At 43.2% G+C, this 20,877-nt stretch overlaps 1 protein-coding gene across 7 annotated transcripts; it reads left to right on the top strand.

Moving 5' to 3' along the window:
- Positions 1–20,541, top strand: LOC106607440 (interleukin-3 receptor class 2 subunit beta). Of its 7 annotated transcripts, none has more exons than XM_045720651.1 (14): positions 1–325; positions 6,873–6,980; positions 7,210–7,369; positions 7,517–7,677; positions 7,827–7,981; positions 10,708–10,852; positions 12,663–12,798; positions 12,974–13,128; positions 14,539–14,666; positions 14,891–15,074; positions 15,847–15,943; positions 16,609–16,678; positions 17,311–17,417; positions 17,536–20,541. In XM_045720651.1, exons 1-14 carry the CDS (start codon positions 214–216, stop codon positions 18,329–18,331), a joined length of 2,514 nt encoding a protein of 837 aa, XP_045576607.1. In that variant the 5' UTR covers positions 1–213; the 3' UTR covers positions 18,332–20,541. The 7 variants fall into 7 exon arrangements, with proteins under 7 accessions (XP_045576607.1, XP_045576606.1, XP_045576608.1 ...); XM_045720650.1 differs by having other exon boundaries at positions 3–325; positions 17,308–17,417; XM_045720652.1 differs by having other exon boundaries at positions 5–325; positions 6,744–6,980; positions 17,308–17,417.
- The last annotated feature ends 336 nt before the right edge of the window (positions 20,542–20,877 follow it).

Here is a 20,877-nt window from a genome sequence, read left to right as displayed (position 1 = left end):
GAACGATAAAGGCTTTGCGCTTCTTTTTTAAAATCGTGTTGCGCTGTTGCCAGTAGAGGCACTTGATTCAAAAGTCCTGCGCACCGGGTAGAAAAGTGTTTCTATTAGACAAACTCCGCCTACCCGGCGGACCGGCAAATCTGTGACTAAATCGAATGCACCTACTGTGTTGCCCAATCAGATAGCTCAAATCACCGTGCCTACAGAGCTTCCATGGCCTTGGCCATAGCCAAGGTTAATAGGCTATTAGCCTACGTACGATTTAATAACTTTCCAATTCATGGCCACAGAGAGACTGTCAACGAATTAACTGCTGTTTTTATGAGTAAGTTCATGTTTAAGTTTATATTCAGCACTGTCACTGTTTTTATTCAACAATATTACAAAACGCTCGTCTCCGTACTTCCGCTCGGGATGCAGCTGCAATGAATGAGTAGCTAAGTATCGATAGCCCTGCGTTTTATTATTATTAGCAGCTCGTCGTGTCGATTTTAATATTAAGGAATATTTAACTTTCTCTGGTCATAGGAACAATATGAATTTGTGCATGAGGCAGATGCGATGCGACTCGAGTTTCGCCATCAGGTGGAAGACGGTGTCCCCTCTCTCTGGTCAGTCACCGGAGGAAAGGAAGGAGAGAGCGGGGACCGTGAGAGGCGGTTGGGAAAAATATTTTAAAGTCATCCAACTCGGAATTCCAAGTCGGAAACGCGGGCATCTTTCTATAGAGCTCCGACTTTTCGACCTGAAGATCACTGATGTCGTAATTTGATCTCGTTGACCATCAGATGCAGGTACCATCAGTCCAGTAAAATAAAAAAGCAAATTATTTCAATTCATGCTCCACAGTGCCTCACAAGTGCTAAACCAACTGATCTATTTTGTTATCAAAGCTCGAGTTTTTAAATAATAATATGGTCTGATTAACAATATTGGCAGGCCAATCATATAGCCAATATGCTGTGATAATGTATTAGGCCTACTGCCCAAACCTCATTCTTACAAAACTGTTTGTGTGAGGTTAATGTAAAAATAAATCTGAGCAGTAGATCTCAGCTTGCTTTTTGAATGCGAAAGTAATCTTGACTCAGAAAATGTTGGTGACCACACTGATCTACAGTATGCACTTAGAAAAATAGTTGTCAGTTAATCTGACTATTCTCTCATCATTGATTTAATTTACTTATCTCAGTAATCTCAGGGTTTTCTGTATAGTTGTCTAATGTTGGTGGGTCATATTATTCTGTTTTAATGTTACCCCTGAATCACTATGATAAATACAGTAGCATAGTTTTTCTTGAGTATATAAGTCCAAAGTGTAGCAATACAGGTGTGGTGGCATAGCAGAAATATCATAAAGTCGTGAACCAAGCAGTTGTGAGTTCAAATCCCAGATGATGACATAACATACACAATGCAGTCATGTGTGTCAAATATGTAAGATGAAAATACTATGTTAAAAGCACTGTGTGTGTATCATAGACACCGTTTTTGTTGTCCAAAAACACGTTTTCACATGTGAAGTGTTCTAAAAAACCCACGTAAATTCACATGTGAAATGTCACATGAAATTTTCCAAAACCACGTGTGTGTGTGTGTGTGTGTGTGTGTGTGTGTGTGTGTGTGTGTGTGTGTGTGTGTGTGTGTGTGTGTGTGTGTGTGTGTGTGTGTGTGTGTGTGTGTGTGTGTGTGTGTGTGTGTGTGTGAGAGAATGAATGAATGTTGGACATATTCACTCAGAGTCACAGTTGTGACAGTGGTATGGTAGTCCTGGGATACAGGCTTGGTGGGCCCATCATTTGCATTCCCAGCACCCAGACCTCCTTAGGTTTGTTCCAACTAACCCTGACCCTTGCAGCCATTAGCTATCTTAAATTTTAGCTACGTTCAAACTTTAGCATTGCTAACTTACATCAAATATATCTACACACCCTGGTTATAAACCTGATATACATTTTGTGAATCTAACGACAAGGCAGGTGATGCCATCGCCAATGTAAATTTGGTCCAAAAAATGTCTTTCTTACCTCAAAATCATATTTTTTCTTTGTGTCACAGTAATGTTGTTCGATTGTAGGTTTTGCCGTTTTGGGTCCGCTTAAAAACCTCATCAGTGGTCTATGTGAGTATCATACATTTAAGAGTCAAATCATCACCCTGCTAGGGACTAGACTGGAGTTCTTCCACAGGTATTGTGCCTCTCCCTTTACTCTACAGTGAGCAGGATAAGCTACTCTAGCAGCCCAGCACAGCTTCCAGTCTCCGTCCCAAATGGCACCCCATAGGCCTCTGTTCATAAGTAGTGCAATATGTAGGGAATAGGGTGCCATTTGGAACACAACACCCAGACTCAGGCATTTCCCTGTCTGTCTGTGGGTTAGCTAAGGACTGGTGGATTTGCTCTGCTACTGAAGTGCAGTCCTGGCATGCCAAAGGGACCGAAATGACCTAAATGACACCATATGTGAACTGATTGCCCCCCCATCTATCTTCAGAGCTCATGCTGCTAGGTGACCTAAACTGGGACATGGTTAACACCCCAGCCATCCTACAATCTAAGCTTGATGCCCTCAATCTCACACAAATTATCAATCAATTTACCAGGTACCACCCCAAAGCCGTAAACACGGGCACCCTCATAGATATCATCCTAACCAACTTGCCCTCTAAATACACCTCTGCTGTTTTCAACCAAGATCTCAACGATCACTGCCTCATTGCCTGCATCCGTAATGGGTCAGCGGTCAAATGACTTCCACTCATCACTGTCAAACGCTCCCTGAAACATTTCAGTGAGCAAGCCTTTCTAATCGACCTGGTCCGGGTATCCTGGAAGGATATTGACCTCATCCCGTCAGTAGAGGATGCCTGGTTATTTTTTTTAAATGCCTTCCTCACCATCTTAAATAAGCATGCCCCATTCAAGAAATTTAGAACCAGGAACAGATATAGCCCTTGGTTCTCTCCAGACCTGACTGCCCTTAACCAACACAAAAACATCCTGTGGCGTTCTGCATTAGCATCGAACAGCCCCCGGGATATGCAATTTTTCAGGGAAGTTAGAAACCAATATACACAGGCAGTTAGAAAAGCCAAGGCTAGCTTTTTCAAGCAGAAATTTGCTTCCTGCAACACAAACTCAAAGTTCTGGGACACTGTTAAAGTCCATGGAGAATAAGAACACCTCCTCCCAGCTGCCCACTGCACTGAGGATAGGAAACTTTGTCACCTCTGATAAATCCACTATAATTGAGAATTTCAATAAGCATTTTTCTACGGCTGGCCATGCTTTCCACCTGGCTACCCCTACCGCGGTCAACAGCACTGCACCCCCCACAGCTACTCGCCCAAGCCTTCCCCATTTCTCCTTCTTCCAAATCCAGACAGCTGATGTTCTGTAAGAGCTGCAAAATCTGGACCCCTACAAATCAGCCGGGCTAGACAATCTGAACCCTTTCTTTCTAAAATTATCTGCAGAAATTGTTGCAACCCCTATTACTAGCCTGTTCAACCTCTCTTTCATGTCGTCTGAGATTCCAAAAGATTGGAAAGCAGCTGCTGTCATCCCCCTCTTCAAAGGAGGGGACACTCTTGACCCAAACTGCTACAGACATATATCTATCCTACCCTGCCTTTCTAAAGTCTTCGAAAGCCAAGTCAACAAACAGATTACTGACCATTTCGAATCCCACCGCACCTTCTCCACTATGCAATCTGGTTTCAGAGCTGGTCATGGGTGCACCTCAGCCACGCTCAAGGTCCTAAACGATATCGTAACCGCCATCGATAAGAAACAATACTGTGCTGCCGTATTCATTGACTTGGCCAAGGCTTTCGACTCTGTCAATCACCGCAACCTCATCGGCAGACTCAATTGCCTTGGTTTCTCAAATGATTGCCTCGCCTGGTTCACCAACTACTTCTCTGATTTCAATGTATCAAATCGAATGGCCTGTTGTCCGGGCCTCTGGCAGTCTCTATGGGGGTGCCACAGGGTTCAATTCTTGGGCCAACTCATTTCTCTGTTTACATCAATGATGTCGCTCTTGCTGCTGGTGAGTCTCTGATCCACCTCTACGCAGACGACACCATTCTGTATACTTCTGGCCCTTCTTTGGACACTGTGTTAACAACCCTCTAGACAAGCTTCAATGCCATACAACTCTCCTTCCGTGGCCTCCAACTACTCTTAAATACAAGTAAAACTAAATGCATGCTTTTCAACCGATCGCTCTAGAACAAAAATAAATGCACACCTATTAAGGCGAGGTGCTGGCTAGCGGAGTAGAAAGCTCTCCCTTATTTTCAAGTTATCTGCACCTGCCCGCCCGTCCAGCATCACTACTCTGGACGGTTCTGACTTAGAATATGTGGACAACTACAAATACCTAGGTGTCTGGTTAGACTGTAAGCTCTCCTTCCAGACTCACATCAAACATCTCCAATCCAAAGTTAAATCTAGAATTGGCTTTCTATTTCGCAACAAAGCATCCTTCACTGATGCTGCCAAACATACCCTCGTAAAACTGACCATCCTACCGATCCTCGACTTCGGCGATGTCATTTACAAAATAGCCTCCAATACCCTACTCAATAAACTGGATGCAGTCTATCACAGTGCCATCACAGTGCCAAGATTATTTATTTCATTCAGATCTAGGATGTGTTGTTTAAGTGTTCCCTTTATTTTTTTGAGCAGTATATAATAACCCACAAACCCCAGGAAGAAAACCCCCACTTAAATATGATATCCAATTAGAGACAACTAGGACCAGCTGCCTCCAATTGGAGATCAACCCCCCAAAAAACAACATAGAAATAGAAACCTAGAACTAAAACCTAGAAATACAAAACATAGAAAAACACAAAACACCCCCGTCACGCCCTGACCTACTCTACCATAGAAAATAACCTCTTACTAGGGTCAGGATGTGACAGGAACGAACTTTAAGCACCAGCTGTCAGAGCAGCTCACAGATCACTGCACCTGTACATAGCCCATCTATAATTTAGCCCAAACAACTCCCTCTTCCCCTACTGTATTTCTTTATTTATTTTGCTCCTTTGCACCCCATTATTTCTATTTCTACTTTGCACTTTCTTCCACTGCAAATCTACCATTCCAGTGTTTTACTTGCTATATTGTATTTACTTTGCCACCATGGCCTTTTTTGCCTTTACCTCCCTTATCTCACCTCTTGCTCACTTTGTATATAGACTTATTTTTCTACTGTATTATTGACTGTATGTTTGTTTTACTCCATGTGTAACTCTGTGTTGTTGTATGTGTCGAACTGCTTTGCTTTATCTTGGCCAGGTCACAATTGTAAATGAGAACTTGTTCTCAACTTGCCTACCTGGTTAAATAAAGGTGAAATAAAAATAAAATAAAACATCAATTGTTTGCATCCCAAATGGCACCATATTCCCTATTTAGTGCACTACTTTTGACCAGGGATCATAGGGTTCTGGTCAAAAGTAATGTACTATATAGGGAATAGAGTGCCATTTGTGATGCACACAATTACTGTAGTAACATGACACTGCCTCAACCAACTAAAGACTTCATTGATCAATTTTCACACTGTTTATTAGCACCTCATTGGAAATCCCCATCACTCATAAAATACTTGGGCTAGAATGTCACCTTTGTGTAACAGCAAGACGATTACAAGATGACAGAAGTTTTAAATAAGTTTTAAATAAATTGTGTGAAAGTGATTCATAATTCATGCATACTATACGTACTATGCTACTTATACTACCCTCAGGGCAGCATTTCATTTCCATACAAGATGTGAAAAGATGTGCACAAGATGTGAAAAGATGTTGAACCTTTTGAAAAGACACCTTTTTGGTTGAAAATATGTTGAAAAGATGTATATCTGGTTGAAAAGTTTTTTTTTTTCAATGTGTTGTGCTCATTGGGAGCATACTGATCACACTGTGATGGAGCTGAATGCTGATTAAGTGTAATTTATGACTACATGGTAAACAGCCGCATGAAAAGAGGAAGCAGATAAAAGTTGAGGCTACAGACAGAACAGATCTGTCTTGAGTCTTGACATTTTCTCGCACACCATAAGTTCTTGGAAATAGGACTACAGAATTCACTGAACACTTAAGAGGAGACTAGGTGAGAATAACTTGCGTTGTCTGTATATATAAGCTTACAAATGTGATAAGTTTTTGGGATTCTTACCATCTCTTTGTATTTTAACCTCTATCCCACAATGTATTCTTAGAATGCTTATTGTTAAATGCACGCACAGAGACACAAACACACACACACTGTATCTGAGGGGGATTTCTCAATGCCACTACAGTCACAACTGTCTCCCACTTCATTTTCATTCTTCTCTTCCAAAGTGTCTGTGCCTGATAAAATGACATTACAATGAAGACAGTACCACTGACATATGAGACAGAGGCGACGTCCAAAATACCACCATAATCCCTATAAAGTGCATTACTTTTGACCAGGTCCCATAGGGTAGTGTGCACTATATATAGGGAATAGAGGGGCATTTGGAACACATACAGACAGAGAAAGATAACAAGGGTAAGAAGAACGGATGTGTGGTCACAGTGGATGGTGTGAGGAACATCAGAGTCACTTAGTGAAGAATATACTGTAAGGGAAGTGAGTGGTAGTGATGTCATTTTTTCTGAGAATTATGATATTTGTGTGCGCATGAGAGAGACCTTTTGTATCTGAGCCATTTTTCTCTGAACCCTGACAGATATAGCAGTCAGTCCACATAATGTGGCCCAGGATGGTCTAGATCTGGAAGGTTAATTACTGAGACCCACCTGCTGACCCTTACCCATGTTCTTCTGCTCCGGGGGACCTGTCCTCCTGCGCTCCCCAGGAAACATGCTTATCTTCTGGATGTCTTGTGGATCGCTTCTCCCTCCCCTGGTCCTCTGCTATAATGGAAAAGAACGCTGCACAATCCAGGAGAACAAACAATATCATGGTAGAGTGGGTCTAAGTCTAAGAATCTTTTTAGCAGATATCGATGACAACAAAATGTATAATTTGGACATATGGTTAAATGTTTAATTGTGGACATTATAGAAAATCTTATTAAGATATAAAGAATATTACAACACTGCCACCCACTTGGAAATGTATTTTTATGCCCTATAGAGAGAACTGTACACTACATCATACAGCACAATGTGGTCTAATTCTATTGTCTATAGCCTTCTTCCCACTCCCTCTCTCCATAGTGTCCCCTGTGCTTGAGTCCCTGCGGTGCTACAATGACTACAGCTCCTACGTCCGCTGTAGCTGGGAAGAGAGTCCGCACGCGTCTTCACAAGCCCCGTTAGCCCTATACTACTGGGACGACACTGAGAACCGGTAAGGATAGAGCTGATGGGGTGATGAGAGGACAGAACGAGGGAGGGAGAAGGAAAATGTGGACACCGAGAAACAATGTACTCAATTAACTCATGTCTCTATCTCTTTCTCTCGCGTTCTCTCCCCTCTCTTTCTCTGTCCCTCCAGTGAGTCCCTGTGTAAACCCTATGGTCAGCCAGCATTGAATGCCAACAACAGCAAGCTCACAGCCCAGTGTCAGTACAACACTCGTGACTTTGGCATCAATACCAACCATGTCTTCTTCTTCAAGACCTCCTGTCCCCCTGCCCTGCTTCTGTTTAAGAATCGTGAGTTTAAACATTACAGGACCCCTGTCATAAATCATTGGTTCTCAATAATTTTTCATCTACATTTTTAATTTTAGTTACAAGTTAGCTAGCAGATTACCAAATATATAGGGTCCTGTATCTGTATTTGACTATTCTGTGTATTACAGTGAGGGTGCGTCCACCAGTCCACTTATCACAGCAGCCTGTAGAGAGAGGGGGCCGTTTGCTCAGCTGGGAAAGCCCCTACCCCCCAACGTCCCTCCTGACCCCCACTCTCAACTATCAGGTCAACTACAGGAGGTCTAACCAGGATGACTGGACAGTATGTACTGGAGTAACAAACAATTAGCTTGAGTGCCATATCTTGTCTGTGCTATATATTTTAAACTCCCTATCACTCATTGTCAGGGATAGCAGGCAAGAGCACAAACAAATCTGGGACCAGGTTAACACACAATGTGCTCTCAAAGACTCCTGTTCATCTAAGACATGTGCTTCTGAATTTCATAAATACAGTACAAACTCTTAGATAAATGGGTTCCAAAAGGGTTCTTTGGCTGTCCCCATAGGAGAACCCTTTTTGGTTCCAGGTAGAACCCTTTTTGGTTCCAGTTAGAACTCTTTTGGGTTCCAGTTAGATTTATTTGGGGTTTCATGTAGAACCCTCCAGGGAAAGGGTTCTACATGGAACCCAATAGGGTTCTACCTAGAACCAAAAATGGTTCTCCTATGGGGACAGCTGAAGAACCCTTTTAGGTTCTGGATATCACTTCTTTTTCTATGAGTGTAGGAGGACTGTTTAGTTAACATATTGCTTATGTCTTCCGACCCTCTTGTAAAAAGACATGCTAACTCTCATGGTTATTCATCATGGCATGAGATATCCCACGCAAAAAAAGCACAAGCATAGGGTAGTTTTGCTCAGTGACAAAATCATTAATCACTTCTTTAGAATCCTTCATTACTACCTCTCTGCTTCCTGCAGATGTCACCAGTTTCATAACATTTGGGGGCTCAGTCCTGAAGACCAGGGGCTGAGGGGTTTGTTGGTGAGAAAAATAAGGAATTTTCTGAAATAATTTCCTGTAATTCTAATGATAATTCTATCACTGGAGACATTACAATAATATTTTTTTATACCACACAAATGATCAAAATGTCAAGCTACTCTGTTTTAGTGATCTCAATATGTAAATGTCAAACAACCCATGTCTTAAATGCAACAAATAACATAGGCCAATGAAAAGAGTGGATACACAGATCTTAGGCCTACAATATGAGTAGGAAATTATAGTCCATCAACTTTCCAGTGGCACTCACGTATTTAAACAGAATTTTCCCGCAATTGTTATTGTATAGGAAGGCCTACTGTTAGAATAATATTTAAAATAATCTATCAGCTAGTAGCCTAGCCTAAAATTACAATAGCATAAATTCAGTAAGTCAATGAAGCCAATAGTGGTTTCAGCTATATTGTTATTAAAACAATGTAGGCCTTACTGTATGACCTTTTTAAACAATAACAAAAAATATGTCAAATGACTTGAATAGCCTATGGGAAAAGTGTACAGTGTGTATTCACATCAGTAGGCTAATTGACTGAAATGCATCAGAAAAGTATTGGAAAGTTCAGGAAAAAATCAGCGTAGCGCAACAGGTAGGCTATAGGCCTAATGTATGTGTGTAGAGAACATCTGCATTGCTTTTAAATGCTAGACTAATGACCATGAGCACTCACCTCAACTTAGCTAACATTACCCAGCATAATTGTAACCTAATATCCAAACGGAGATTCAGTGAAAACAAAAATCTTACATTGCATGCATGCCAACCATTTGATCCCAATCAGTTTCATGGGAATACGGATTTTGATCTTCTTGAATGTTGTAAGTAAGTGTGGCTAACTAGCCGAACTAATCCAATTTTAGAGAAGATTGAGTTAAACACAGCCAGAAAAATGTAATGTTAATTTTTCTACCATAAGCCGCCTCCAACATAATTTTTGAGAATTTGATAGTACGTCCAACCGGCCTCACAACCGCAGACCACGTGCCAGCCCAGGACCTCCACAACCGGCTTCTTCACCCGCGGGATTGTCTGAGACCAGCCACCCAGACAGCTGATGAAACTGAGGAGTATTTCTGTCTGTAAAAAAGCCCTTTTGTGGGGAAAAAGTATTTTTGATTGGCTGGGCCTGGCTCCCCAGTGGGTGGGCCTATGCCCTCCCAGGCCCACCCATGGCTGCGCCTCTGCCCAGTCATGTGAAATCTATAGATTAGGGCCTAATGAATTTATTATAATTGACTGATTTCCTTATATGAACTAACTCAGTAAAATTGTTAAAATTGTTAAAATTGTTGCATGTTGCGTTTATATTTTTTATATTCAGTTGACTATACTTTTTTTTCACCATTGCAGTAGCGCAAAAGATTCGGGGCTGACCCAAAATCATTCGGGGCTAAAGTACCGAAAGCTAGGTCCTGGTGACGTCCATGTTCCTGCTTCGTTCATCTTGCACATCACAATCCTCACCAAAGATTACCGTGCCACTATCTGAGACTGAGAGGATGTCACACGGCGGAAGTACAGAAAACAATGCCACCGGCGGGAGTCAGATAAAGATCAGGGCTCTGTCTCAATAGTCTGAAGTGGTTTCCACCCTTTCATCTGCACTGATTTGAAACCACAGGATGGGTGAAAGCAATTTAAAGATTATTTCAGGAAGTCTACTTTCACCTGTCCAGACCAGGTGCTTCACACTAGTGCAGATGTAGGGAATGAGATGAAGAAAGGAACCCACTGGGCACACACTGGTTAAATCAATGCTGCTTCCACGTTATTTCAATGGAATTATGTTGAACCAACGTGGAATAGACGTTGAATTGATGTATGTGACCAATGGAGAGCTACTTTAGTAAATTTAGATGCACACATAATGTGCCTGCCAAATGGAACCCTATTGCCTTTATAGTACACACCTTTAGACCAGAGCCTTGTGAGGCCCTTTTGGGACTCAACCATAGTCTTTGTGTGTTTCTCTCTGTGCAGGCAGTGAAGGTTCAGGACACCCAGCTGAGTGTGGAGGCTGAAGCTCAGGTGCCTGGCTGCCAGTATGAGGCCAAGGTTAGGGCAAAGGGGAAGATGGGACTGTGGAGTGAGTGGAGCTCTCTAGTGACCTGGATGACTGAGGATGGTGAGTGGCAATCCTACTGTACATAAAGTGATTTCGGAAAGTATTCAGACCCCTTAACATTTTCCACATTTTGTTACATTTTAGAATAAGGCTATAACGTATTAAATATTTGTTTCCCCTCATTAATTTGCACATAATACCCCATAATGACAAAGTGAAAACAGTAAAAAAAATATATTAATAAATGACCTTAATTACATAAGTATTAAGACCCTTTTCTATGAGACTTGAAATTGAGCTCAGGTGCATCCTGTTTCCATTGATCATCCTTGAAATGTTTAACTTCATTGGAGTCCACCTGTGGTGAATTCAATTGATTGGACATTATTTGGAAAGGCACACACCTGTCTATATAAGGTCCCACAGTTGACAGTGCATGTCAGAGCAAAAACCAAGCCATGAGGTTGAAGGAATTGTCCGCAGAGCTCTGAGACAGGATTGTGTCGAGGCACAGATCTGGGGAAGGGTACCAAAAAATGTCTTCCACATTGAAGGTCCTCAAGAACACAGTGGCCTCCATCATTCTTAAATGGAAGGAGTTTGGAACCACCAAGACTCTTCCTAGAGTTGGCCCCCAGGCCAAACTGAGCAATCGGGGGAGAAAGGCCTTGGTCAGGGAGGTCAAGAACCTGATGGTCACTCTGACAGAGCTTTAGATTTCCTATGTGGAGATGGGTGAGACTTCCAGAAGGACAACCATCTCTGCAGCACTCCACCATTCAGGCCTTTATGGTAGAGTGGCCAGATGGAAGCCACTCCTCAGTAAAAAGCACAAGACAGCCCGCTTGGAGTTTGCCAAAAGGCACCTAAAGGACTCTCAGACGATGAGAAACAAGAGTCTCTGGTCTGATGAAACCAAGATTGAACTCTTTGGCCGGAATGCCAAGCGTCACGTATGGAGGAAACCTGGCACCATCCCTACGATGAAGCATGGTGGTGGCAGCATTATGCTGTGGGATGTTTTTCAGAGGCAGGGACAGGGAGACTAGTCAGGATCGAGGGAAAGATGAAACCCTGTTCCAGAGCACTCAGGACCTCAGACTGGGATGAAGGTTCACCTTCCAACAAGGCAACAACCCTGAGCACACAGCCAATACAACGCAGGAGTGGCTTCCCTACAAGTCTCTTTACGTCCTTGAGCCCGGACTTGAACCCAATCGAACATCTCTGGAGAGGCCTGAAAATAGCTTTGCAGTGATTTAACCCATCCAACCTGACAGAGCTTGAGAGGATCTGCAGAGAAAAATGGGAGAAACTCCCCAAATACATGTGTGTCAAGCTTGTAGTGTCATACACAAGAAGATATGATATTTCGTTTTTTTAATTGTTTTTTATCTGCAAAAATGTCTAAACCTGTTTTTGCTTTGTCATTATGGGTTATTGTGTGTTGATTGAGGAGGAGAAGAAACTATTTAATACATTTTAGAATAAGGCTGTAACGTAACAAAATGAAAAAAAAAGTAATGGTGTCTAAATACTTTCTGAATGAACTGTGCATAAACATAAACCATCCTAATGTATTAGTTTTATAGGACTGTAATGAGTTTGTAATTAAATTGTTATCAGTGACTTTATAGCATTGTGTGTGATTTACGTGGGGGTGTCAGGGCATTGTGATCTCATCATGTTATGTGTTTGGAATAGCATTGCTCAGTCGTGCATCAATGTCTTCTTCCCTTTTGTTCACTCACGTCCTCCCTAATTGACTCTCTCTGTCTCTCTCCCCTCCCTCCCTCCCTCCCTCCCTCCCTCCCTCCCTCCCTCCCTCCCTCCCTCCCTCCCTCCCTCCCTCCCTCCCTCCCTTACGCAGACCCTGTGCCAGGCCCCTCCAGTGCGCAGTGTGTGGTGGATGACGAGAAAGTGGTGACATGCAGCTGGGAGGTGAAGAGAGACCTGGCTCAGTTCCTTACCTTCCATCTGTCCAGCAAACACAACCACACTGCACCGTGAGTTAGGATCTGCTGCCAAAGCACTGTGTGTGTGCGTGTGTGCGTGCATGCGTTCATGTGTGTGTGGCCGTGGATGAGAGACAAAACAGTTGACTACACTTCAGTCTCAAGGATGTCTACTCTCCTTCACAGCATTGAATCCATTTCTCTCTCCCTTTCGCCATCTCTCCAGAGCCCAGAAATGCTGTGTTAACACCATGGTCAGCGCTCCATCCAGGGGTCCAATGCTCAAATACAGCTGCTCCTTCCCTGTCCCAGACTCAGAACAGCTAGAGGTGGAGTTCATCCCCACATGCAACAGCAAAACGTTTAAAACACATAAAAACAGTGAGTCATTTTCACTCCGACACAGGGGTGATATTTGAGGGAGAATAAAATCTCATAGCTGAGACTCAATTTATGATGATATTTGTTTTGATGCAATCCAGAAAATATACTGCCTCAGTGATTGTGTATCAATGCTGCCACCTGGAGTTTGTATTGTGGTATCAATACAATTTTCTGCTGATTCCCAAGCGTATTACCAAAAGTGAGGCTTGAAGGTTTTGTATAATTTTAGCCAGTAGTTCATGCTCATGAGCCAAAACTGGTCCAGGGAATTGTGCACAACTGTGTACAACGTCATCCATTTCGTATGATATGTTACGTCCTGCAAAAAATACATACGTTCGTAAATCAGATTGTATTGGTCACATACACGTGTTTAGCAGATGTTATTGCGGGTGTAGTGAAATGCTTGTGCTTCTAGTTCCGACAGTGCAGCAATATCTAACATCTAATATCTAACAATTTCACAACAAATACCTAATACACACAAATCTAAGTAAAGGAATTAAGAATATATAAATATGTGGACGAGCAATGTCAGAGCGGGATAGACTAAGATACAGTAGACAGTGTAGAATACAGTATATACATATGAGATGAGTAATGCAAAATATGTAAACATTATTGAAGTGACATTATTAAAGTGGCCAATGATTTCATGTCTGTGTATGTAGGCAGCAGCCTCTCTGTACTAGTGATGGCTATTTAACAGTCTGATGGCCTTGAGATAGAAGCTGTTTTCCAGTCTCTCGGCCCCAGCTTTGATGCACCTGTACTGACCTTACCTTGTGGATGATAGCAGGGTGAACAGGCAGTGGCTCGGGTGGTTGTTGTCCTTGATGATCTTTTGTGACATTGGGTGCTGTAGGTGTCCTGGAGGGCAGGTAGTTTGCCCCCGGTGATGCATTGTGCAGACAGCACCACCCTATGGAGAGCTCTGCGGTTGTGGGCGCTGCAGTTACCGTACCAGGCGGTGATACAGCCTGACAGGATGCTCTCAATTGTGCATCTGTAAAAATTTGTGCTGAGCAGGTATTCCTCTTGTCCAGATGGGATAGGGCAGTGTGCAGTGTGATGGCGATTGCATCGTCTGTGGACCTATTGGGGCGGTAAGCAAATTGAAGTGGATCTAGGGTGAAAAGTAAGGTGGAGGTGATCTGATCCTTGACTAGTCTCTCAAAGCACTTAATGATGACAGAAGTGAGCACTACTGGGCGATAGTCATTTAGTTCCGTTACCTTTACATTCTTGGGTACAGGAACAATGGTGGCTATCTTGAAACATGTGGGAACAGCAGACTGGGATAAAGAGAGATTGAATATGTCTGTAATCACACCAGCCTGTTTAAGATCAAGTTCAATCTCTTTAAAGATTCTTGATGTCCGATTCTTGATGTATCTCTCTACACAGTTCGTCCAAACCGTCCACTCCACGTGCAGATAGAAGCGAGAGATGGGAACTGGATTCTAAAATGGAATCCGCCAAAATCAAATTTTGAACTCGCCTATCAGGTGCACTACTGGAGTAATGACACTCAGGTAGAAGTATTTGATCTATTTTTGTGCTATAATTTCACAGGAAGTGGGATGATCCAAAAGCAATGTCTTTTCATTTTCAGTATTACATTTGATCATATCTAGGTCATCATCTAAAGAATGCTCATCAAGCGAGATAGACTGTTGCTTTTTTAAGCATCTCATGAATAGATCATTTGATGATGACTGATGTCTCACTTGGTTCTGTCCAACCTTTTCTTTTTCAGGAGGATACTAGGTTCCTCAATGTCTCCCAGGGGTCCCTCTCACTCTCCATCCTGGGGAGGTCCCTGCGCCCCTCTGAGTGCTACCTGGTTAAGGTGAGAGCCATGGTGGTCCCGGGAAGGGGTGATACTTTCGAAGGACCCCCCTCAGAATGGACCGACACAGTGGAGTGGACCTCACGACCAGGTAATGGACCTAGATTGTATCTCCTGGTTGAAGCATGTTTTTAATAGTATTCTATTCTATTGTTCTATTCTATCCTAGCCTGAGGGTCTGTTTTTGCCATCATGCCAACTCCTTGTCACTCATTGTCATGTAATTTGCTATATATGGCTTGATAATGACAGCAATAGAGTTGGCAAGAGCACAAACTTGGACCAAGCTAATTCTATTATTTTTTGCAAATAACTCTGAAAACATATTTTATCATCAGCGATAACCAGTCTGAACTAAAACAAGTACAAATGAGGGGATGTGATCCATATCAAAGCAGCGGAGCTCAAAAAACTATAATGTGATGCTGAATGAAAAGGCACCAAAGTTCAAATCCCTTGAAGAATGTTTTCAAAAACAAACAAAGACTTTCATTATGTTTGGAGAGCGTTTTTTTGCTTCCATGTGTTAGTCTAATGTGAAGCCATGATATTTGCTTTCATGTGAAAAATGAGCTTGGATGAGTTCGATGTTTTATCATTGAACTACCATAATATTGAAATGTGTGTAACACGCCATTTGGAGGGTTCAGAGAGTGAAACAAGAAGAAATTAAGACTAGACTTGATGAAGGCAGCATACAGGAGCTGATAAAATATGACTGTTCTCTTGAAGCAACCGCCATCTCAATCAGTTCACGTGACAGACAGGAATTTCCAGACACTACTAATCAATTACTCATCAATGATCATCAACTACATTTTCCACTCTTACATATGCATGTTTTGTCCCATGTCTCCTGGTAGCTTCCTGGTCCATCACCACCTTCCTCTACATCTTCATCAGTGTACTGGTGGCCATTGTCTTCATCGCTCTCTATGTTACCATACCAGCCTGTCACAGGTGATTAATCAGACTTCTCGAAATGTTTTTATTGTTTTTCTACCATTTGAATTCACCCTTGTGTTATTACTAGTGTTAAACTACAGGTAACTGCCAAAATAATGGAAACACTTGAGTAAATGAGGGATACAAAGTACTGTATATTGAAAGCCGGTGCTTCCACACAGGTGTGTTTTCTGAGTTAATTAAGCAATTAACATCCCATCATCCCATCAGGTCATGTATAAAAATGCTGGGCAGACCATTATTTTGGCTACATGATTATGCCCCCATAGGATGACAATAACCCATCCACAGGCCACAAGTGGTCACGATGAGCATGAAAACAATGTAAACCATGAAAACAATGTAAACCATATGCCATTGCCTTCTCAGTCACCAGATCTCAACCCAATTGAACACTTATGGGAGATTCTGGAGCGACGCCTGAGACAGCATTTTCCACCACCATTGACAAAACTCCAAATGATGTAATTTCTCGTGGAAGAATGGCATTGCATCCCTCCAATATAATTCCAGAAACTTGTAGAATCTATGCCAAGGTGCATTGAAGCTGTTCTGGTTCATGGTGGTCCAACACCCTATCCTTTATTTTGGCAGTTACCTGTCATTCTATTCATTCATTTATCCATCCATTGATTGATTATTTTGTTTTCTGTCTGTAGGCGGGTAGTCCTGTGGGAGGTGTCTGTCCCGTCGCCCCTCAAGAGCAAGGCACTGGGAGAGGTCATTAAGGTAAGTCTGAATACATCTGAATGGCTGAGTATTCATCCAGCATTATTCACAAAGCATCTCACTGTGGACTATTCAGCTATATGACAACTGCACTCAATAATAATAAAAATTGTCTAGACTGTACAAACATTATTTTTCATAACCACTATAAATTACAATGTATGTATCCAGGGCTGTGCACAGACCTTTCATGGGGCAGGTGCTCAAAATGATAAAAGGGGCAATTCATATCTCGAAATTCATAACCTACGTTTTAGCATTGGCCTATTTACACTCATTTACAAAATTGTAAGCAAGCTAGTTACAGTGCCTCCGAAAGACATGATTGATATTGGGAAAAGAGGGTAGGCTATCAGCTGATCATTAATGTTGATTGATGTAAATCTGCTAGTTAGTGAACTTGACGATGTCACGACGACTTGGGGGCAATGGGTTCAGAACAACAACGACAAAAACTGTATACAAAAAATATACCGCCAACCAAAATGGCGAGTGTGAGAGAAAACGGGAGTGGAAGGCCAAAGGGGCAGGTGCTCGGGCACAGGTAGACCTCTATCTGTGCACGTGCCTGCATGTATCCATCTTTCATAGTTCATCACTCACAGATAATGGTATGTCCTCTTTCCCAGAAGTCTCCTGATAGGTTGTTATTTCCCGAGAGTGAGAGAAGTGAAAAGACCTACATCTGCAGCGTACAGACACTGGAGAGCAAGGAGGATATCAGTCTCTGCTTTAGCTGGTAAAATTAGCTCATATCTTTATACTTCTAACCTACACTATCCAACACTTATAAAAGAATACTCGTACACACGGTGACCTGGCTCAACCCTAAGCCGTAACTCACTCTTGTGTTGCAGCTCTTCAGATAATCCATTGTGGTTGACCCCAGATGTAAAGGCCAATGGACTGTTCCATTCCATTACCAAGGAGGGGTGGAAGAAGTATGACCCAAACTTTTCCTCCCTACTTCTGTTGTCTGTGGACAGATCTTGCCCTCCTGCTCTAGACTCATCCGGCTTCAGCTTCAGTGGCCCTTACATCTTGTGTGGTGACAGTTCACCGGCGCCAAGTGAGTTTCTGAGTCTGGAGCCTCCCTGTGAGGAGTCCGACAACACTCTCTCTAACTCTGACCCCTCTTCTCCCTCCTCCTTGGAGAGGTCTGCCCCATCCCTCTTGGAGTCGAGTGAGGGCTATGTGGCGATGCCTCAGGTCAGTGCTGGCCTGTCCAGATCAACAGAGGGAGTGTCTGATGGTCTTATGAGCGCTGTAGTAACGGAAGATAGTAAGAACACTGGTAACAACAACGGCAACAATGTCATCATCATGGCATGGCCCAAGTCAGAGCTCCTCCCACCCCGACCTAGCTCTATGTCCACCTGCTCACCACCCAGTGAGAATGAAGACCCTCCTCCAGCGTACATGCCCCCCACCACCACCACCCCCTTGACCTTGCCCCCAGTGGACCCTACCCTACATACCTCTGGGTACTGCTTCCTCCCGGCTGTACAGGCACTTGGGGGCTGGGGCCATGTGCAGTCTTCTGGGCCACCGAAAGGGATCAGTCAAGAGCAGCAGGCAAGGAGGAGAGAGAGGAGGCAGGAGGAGCAGTGCAAGGAGGATCCCTATGTCAGACTGTCCCAGCTAGCCACTTAGCTAACCCCATCTAATGCTGGAATACATGCTCAGGACATGAGGGCCTCTATAGGCCACTGTTCTCAATATTTGATCCATTCTAACACTAACACACCTGATTCAACTAATCATAAGAGCTTGATTATTAGTTGGACTAGTTCAATCAGGTGTGTTAGTGTTGGAATGGACCACGTGTAAAACTACTGATTTGTGGTCACTGAAGACTGGGTTGAGATTGAGAAACACCTCTATTCCTAGGAGGGAAAACTGTGGCGCCTCATACAGTAGCCTCCCTTGATTACTCACAATGGCCAGCAGATGGCAGCACTGTACTTACTGTGTATCTATTGAACTCAGAGGTGGCCTATGGATTCTACTGTAAGGACTAACTACAAACACAGAAGCATACTGCAGTAAGCCATTCCTCTCTGGGTGGTAAGGTGACTAAGGGCCAGAATCCCAGGTTTCCACCACATCACATGGCATGGATGGTACATGTGTAACAGGGTGGCACTGTTGAGTTGGTGAGCGCAGCCTTATTCCTCTGTCAGTGCCAGTGGCTGTTCCTGTCGTTCTACAGCAGGGGTCGGCCCCCGGGCTCAAAGTGTTGTGTTACAGAATCAAATCAAATGTAATTTGTCACAAGCTTCTTAAACAACAGGTGTCGACTTATAGTGAAATGCTTAATTACAGGCCCTTCCCAACAATGCAGAGAGAAAAATATAGAAAAAAATATTACACGAGGAATAAATACACAATGAGTAACAATAACTTGGCTATATTCACGGGGTACCAGCACTGAGTTGATGTGCAAGGGTATGAGATAATTGAGGTAGATATGTACATATATGTAGGGGTAAAGTGACAAGGCGACAGGATAGATAATAAACAGTAGCAGCAGTGTTAGTGCAAAGAGGGTCAATGCAGATAGTCTGGTTAGCTATTTGGTTAACTATTTAGTAGTCTTATGGCTTGGGGGTAGAAGCTGCTCAGGGTCCTGTTGGTTCCCGACCTGGTGCATTGGTACCGCTTGCCATGCGGTAGCAGAGAGAACAGTCTGTGACTTGGGGTGGATGGAGTCTTTGACAAATGTTTTCCTCTGACACCACCTGGTGTAGAGGTCCTGGATGGCATGACCGTTCACACTACCCTCTGTAGCGCCTTGCAGTCGGATGCCAAGCAGTTGCCATACCAAGCAGTGATGCAACCAGTCAAGATGCCTTTTAATGGTGCAGCTGTAGAACTTTGAGGATCTGAGGGTCCATGCCAAATATTTTCAGCCTCCTGAGGGGGAAGAGACATTGTCGTACCTTCTTCACAAATGTGTGGGTGGACCATGTTTATTCCTTAGTGATGTGGAACTAAGGAGCTTGAAGCTCTCATCGCGCTCCACTACAGCCCCATCGATATGGATAGGGGTGTGCTTGGCCCTCCGTATCCTGTAGCCCACGATCAGCTCCTTTGTCTTGCTGATGTTAAGGGAGAGGTTGTTGTCCTGGCACCACACTGCCAGATCACTGACCTCCTCTCTATAGGTGGTCTAAGCAGCCTTAATGATGGATTGGAGTTGTGCGCAGCCAAGCAGTCGTGGGTGAACAGGGAGTACAGGAGGGGGGACTAAGCATGCACCCCTGAGGGGCTCACATGTCGAGGGTCAGCGTGGCAAACTTTTTACTTCCTTGGTTAAAAGCGAGGACACATTTAAAAAATAGAGGGGGAAGATGTAACAGGGTGGAACTGTTGAGTTGGTGAATGCAGCCTTGTGCCTCTGTCAGTGCCAGGTGTGTGAGATTGTTGATTGTAATTAAGGGTGTGGCCTTCAGTGTTTAACTTGGCAGTTCTTGTTGTTCTACATAGTCGCATTACCATGAGAAGGTTGGCATGCGCAGGGAGGATGGGAGTGGCAACATTGGGCTAGTCCAAATTCTGAAGTATATCCGGGGATTTTGTAAGTGGCAAGAGTACCCGTATGCTAATTTGACCCACTCTGCTTTTCCCTTGGCATTCCCTCCTGAGAGTATTGTGCAACATGTTCTGTGAACACGAGTAATTCATCTGATCTGTGTTATGCCATAGCTCAGGCATATATCGAATAATTTAGGATTTGTATGTCACCTAAAGTTTTTATGTCCTGTGATAGGGAATCAGTATTATCTAGAGCTTCCAAGGAACATGTATGCCTGTAGCTGAAGATTAAAATGGGGTGTAAAATAAATTATTGTTGTTCCTTATACCTCTGCCTATTATTCCCATGCTCCACTCCCTGAGGTTAGAGAACCTGTGTGATTAGTCCCGAGGACCTCCCTTCGCATATAAAAATGTGCCGTACTATCGACTACAGGAATAGATAGATATATGTAAATCTCCCATGTTACACATCAGAAGAGGGCACACAGTAGTGAAGGTTGAGTCCCAAATGCCTCCTTATTCACTATGTAGGGAATAGGGTGTATCCTCCTCTGAAAGGTTATCATAGCGGTGATACTTAGGAGAGACCGGGGATGGTTGTAACACAGGATAGTTGTAACACTCTCAATATCTCTAATCAGGAACAAGCTAGAATCATG

The sequence above is a fragment of the Salmo salar genome, chromosome ssa06 (genome assembly GCF_905237065.1).
Source record: "Salmo salar chromosome ssa06, Ssal_v3.1, whole genome shotgun sequence".
Taxonomy (NCBI): Eukaryota; Metazoa; Chordata; class Actinopteri; order Salmoniformes; family Salmonidae; genus Salmo; species Salmo salar.
This window is presented reverse-complemented; position numbering and strand designations above follow the sequence as displayed.

Excerpts from the sequence above, each read along its gene's own strand:
- LOC106607440 (XM_045720650.1), top strand. The coding sequence starts at position 214 with ATGGCCTTGGCCATAGCCAAGGTTAATAGGCTATTAGCCTACGTACGA. Across the intron at positions 12,799-12,973 it reads AAACACAACCACACTGCACC|AGCCCAGAAATGCTGTGTTA; the intron begins GTGAGTTAGGAT and ends CCATCTCTCCAG. Across the intron at positions 15,075-15,846 it reads GGAGTGGACCTCACGACCAG|CTTCCTGGTCCATCACCACC; the intron begins GTAATGGACCTA and ends GTCTCCTGGTAG.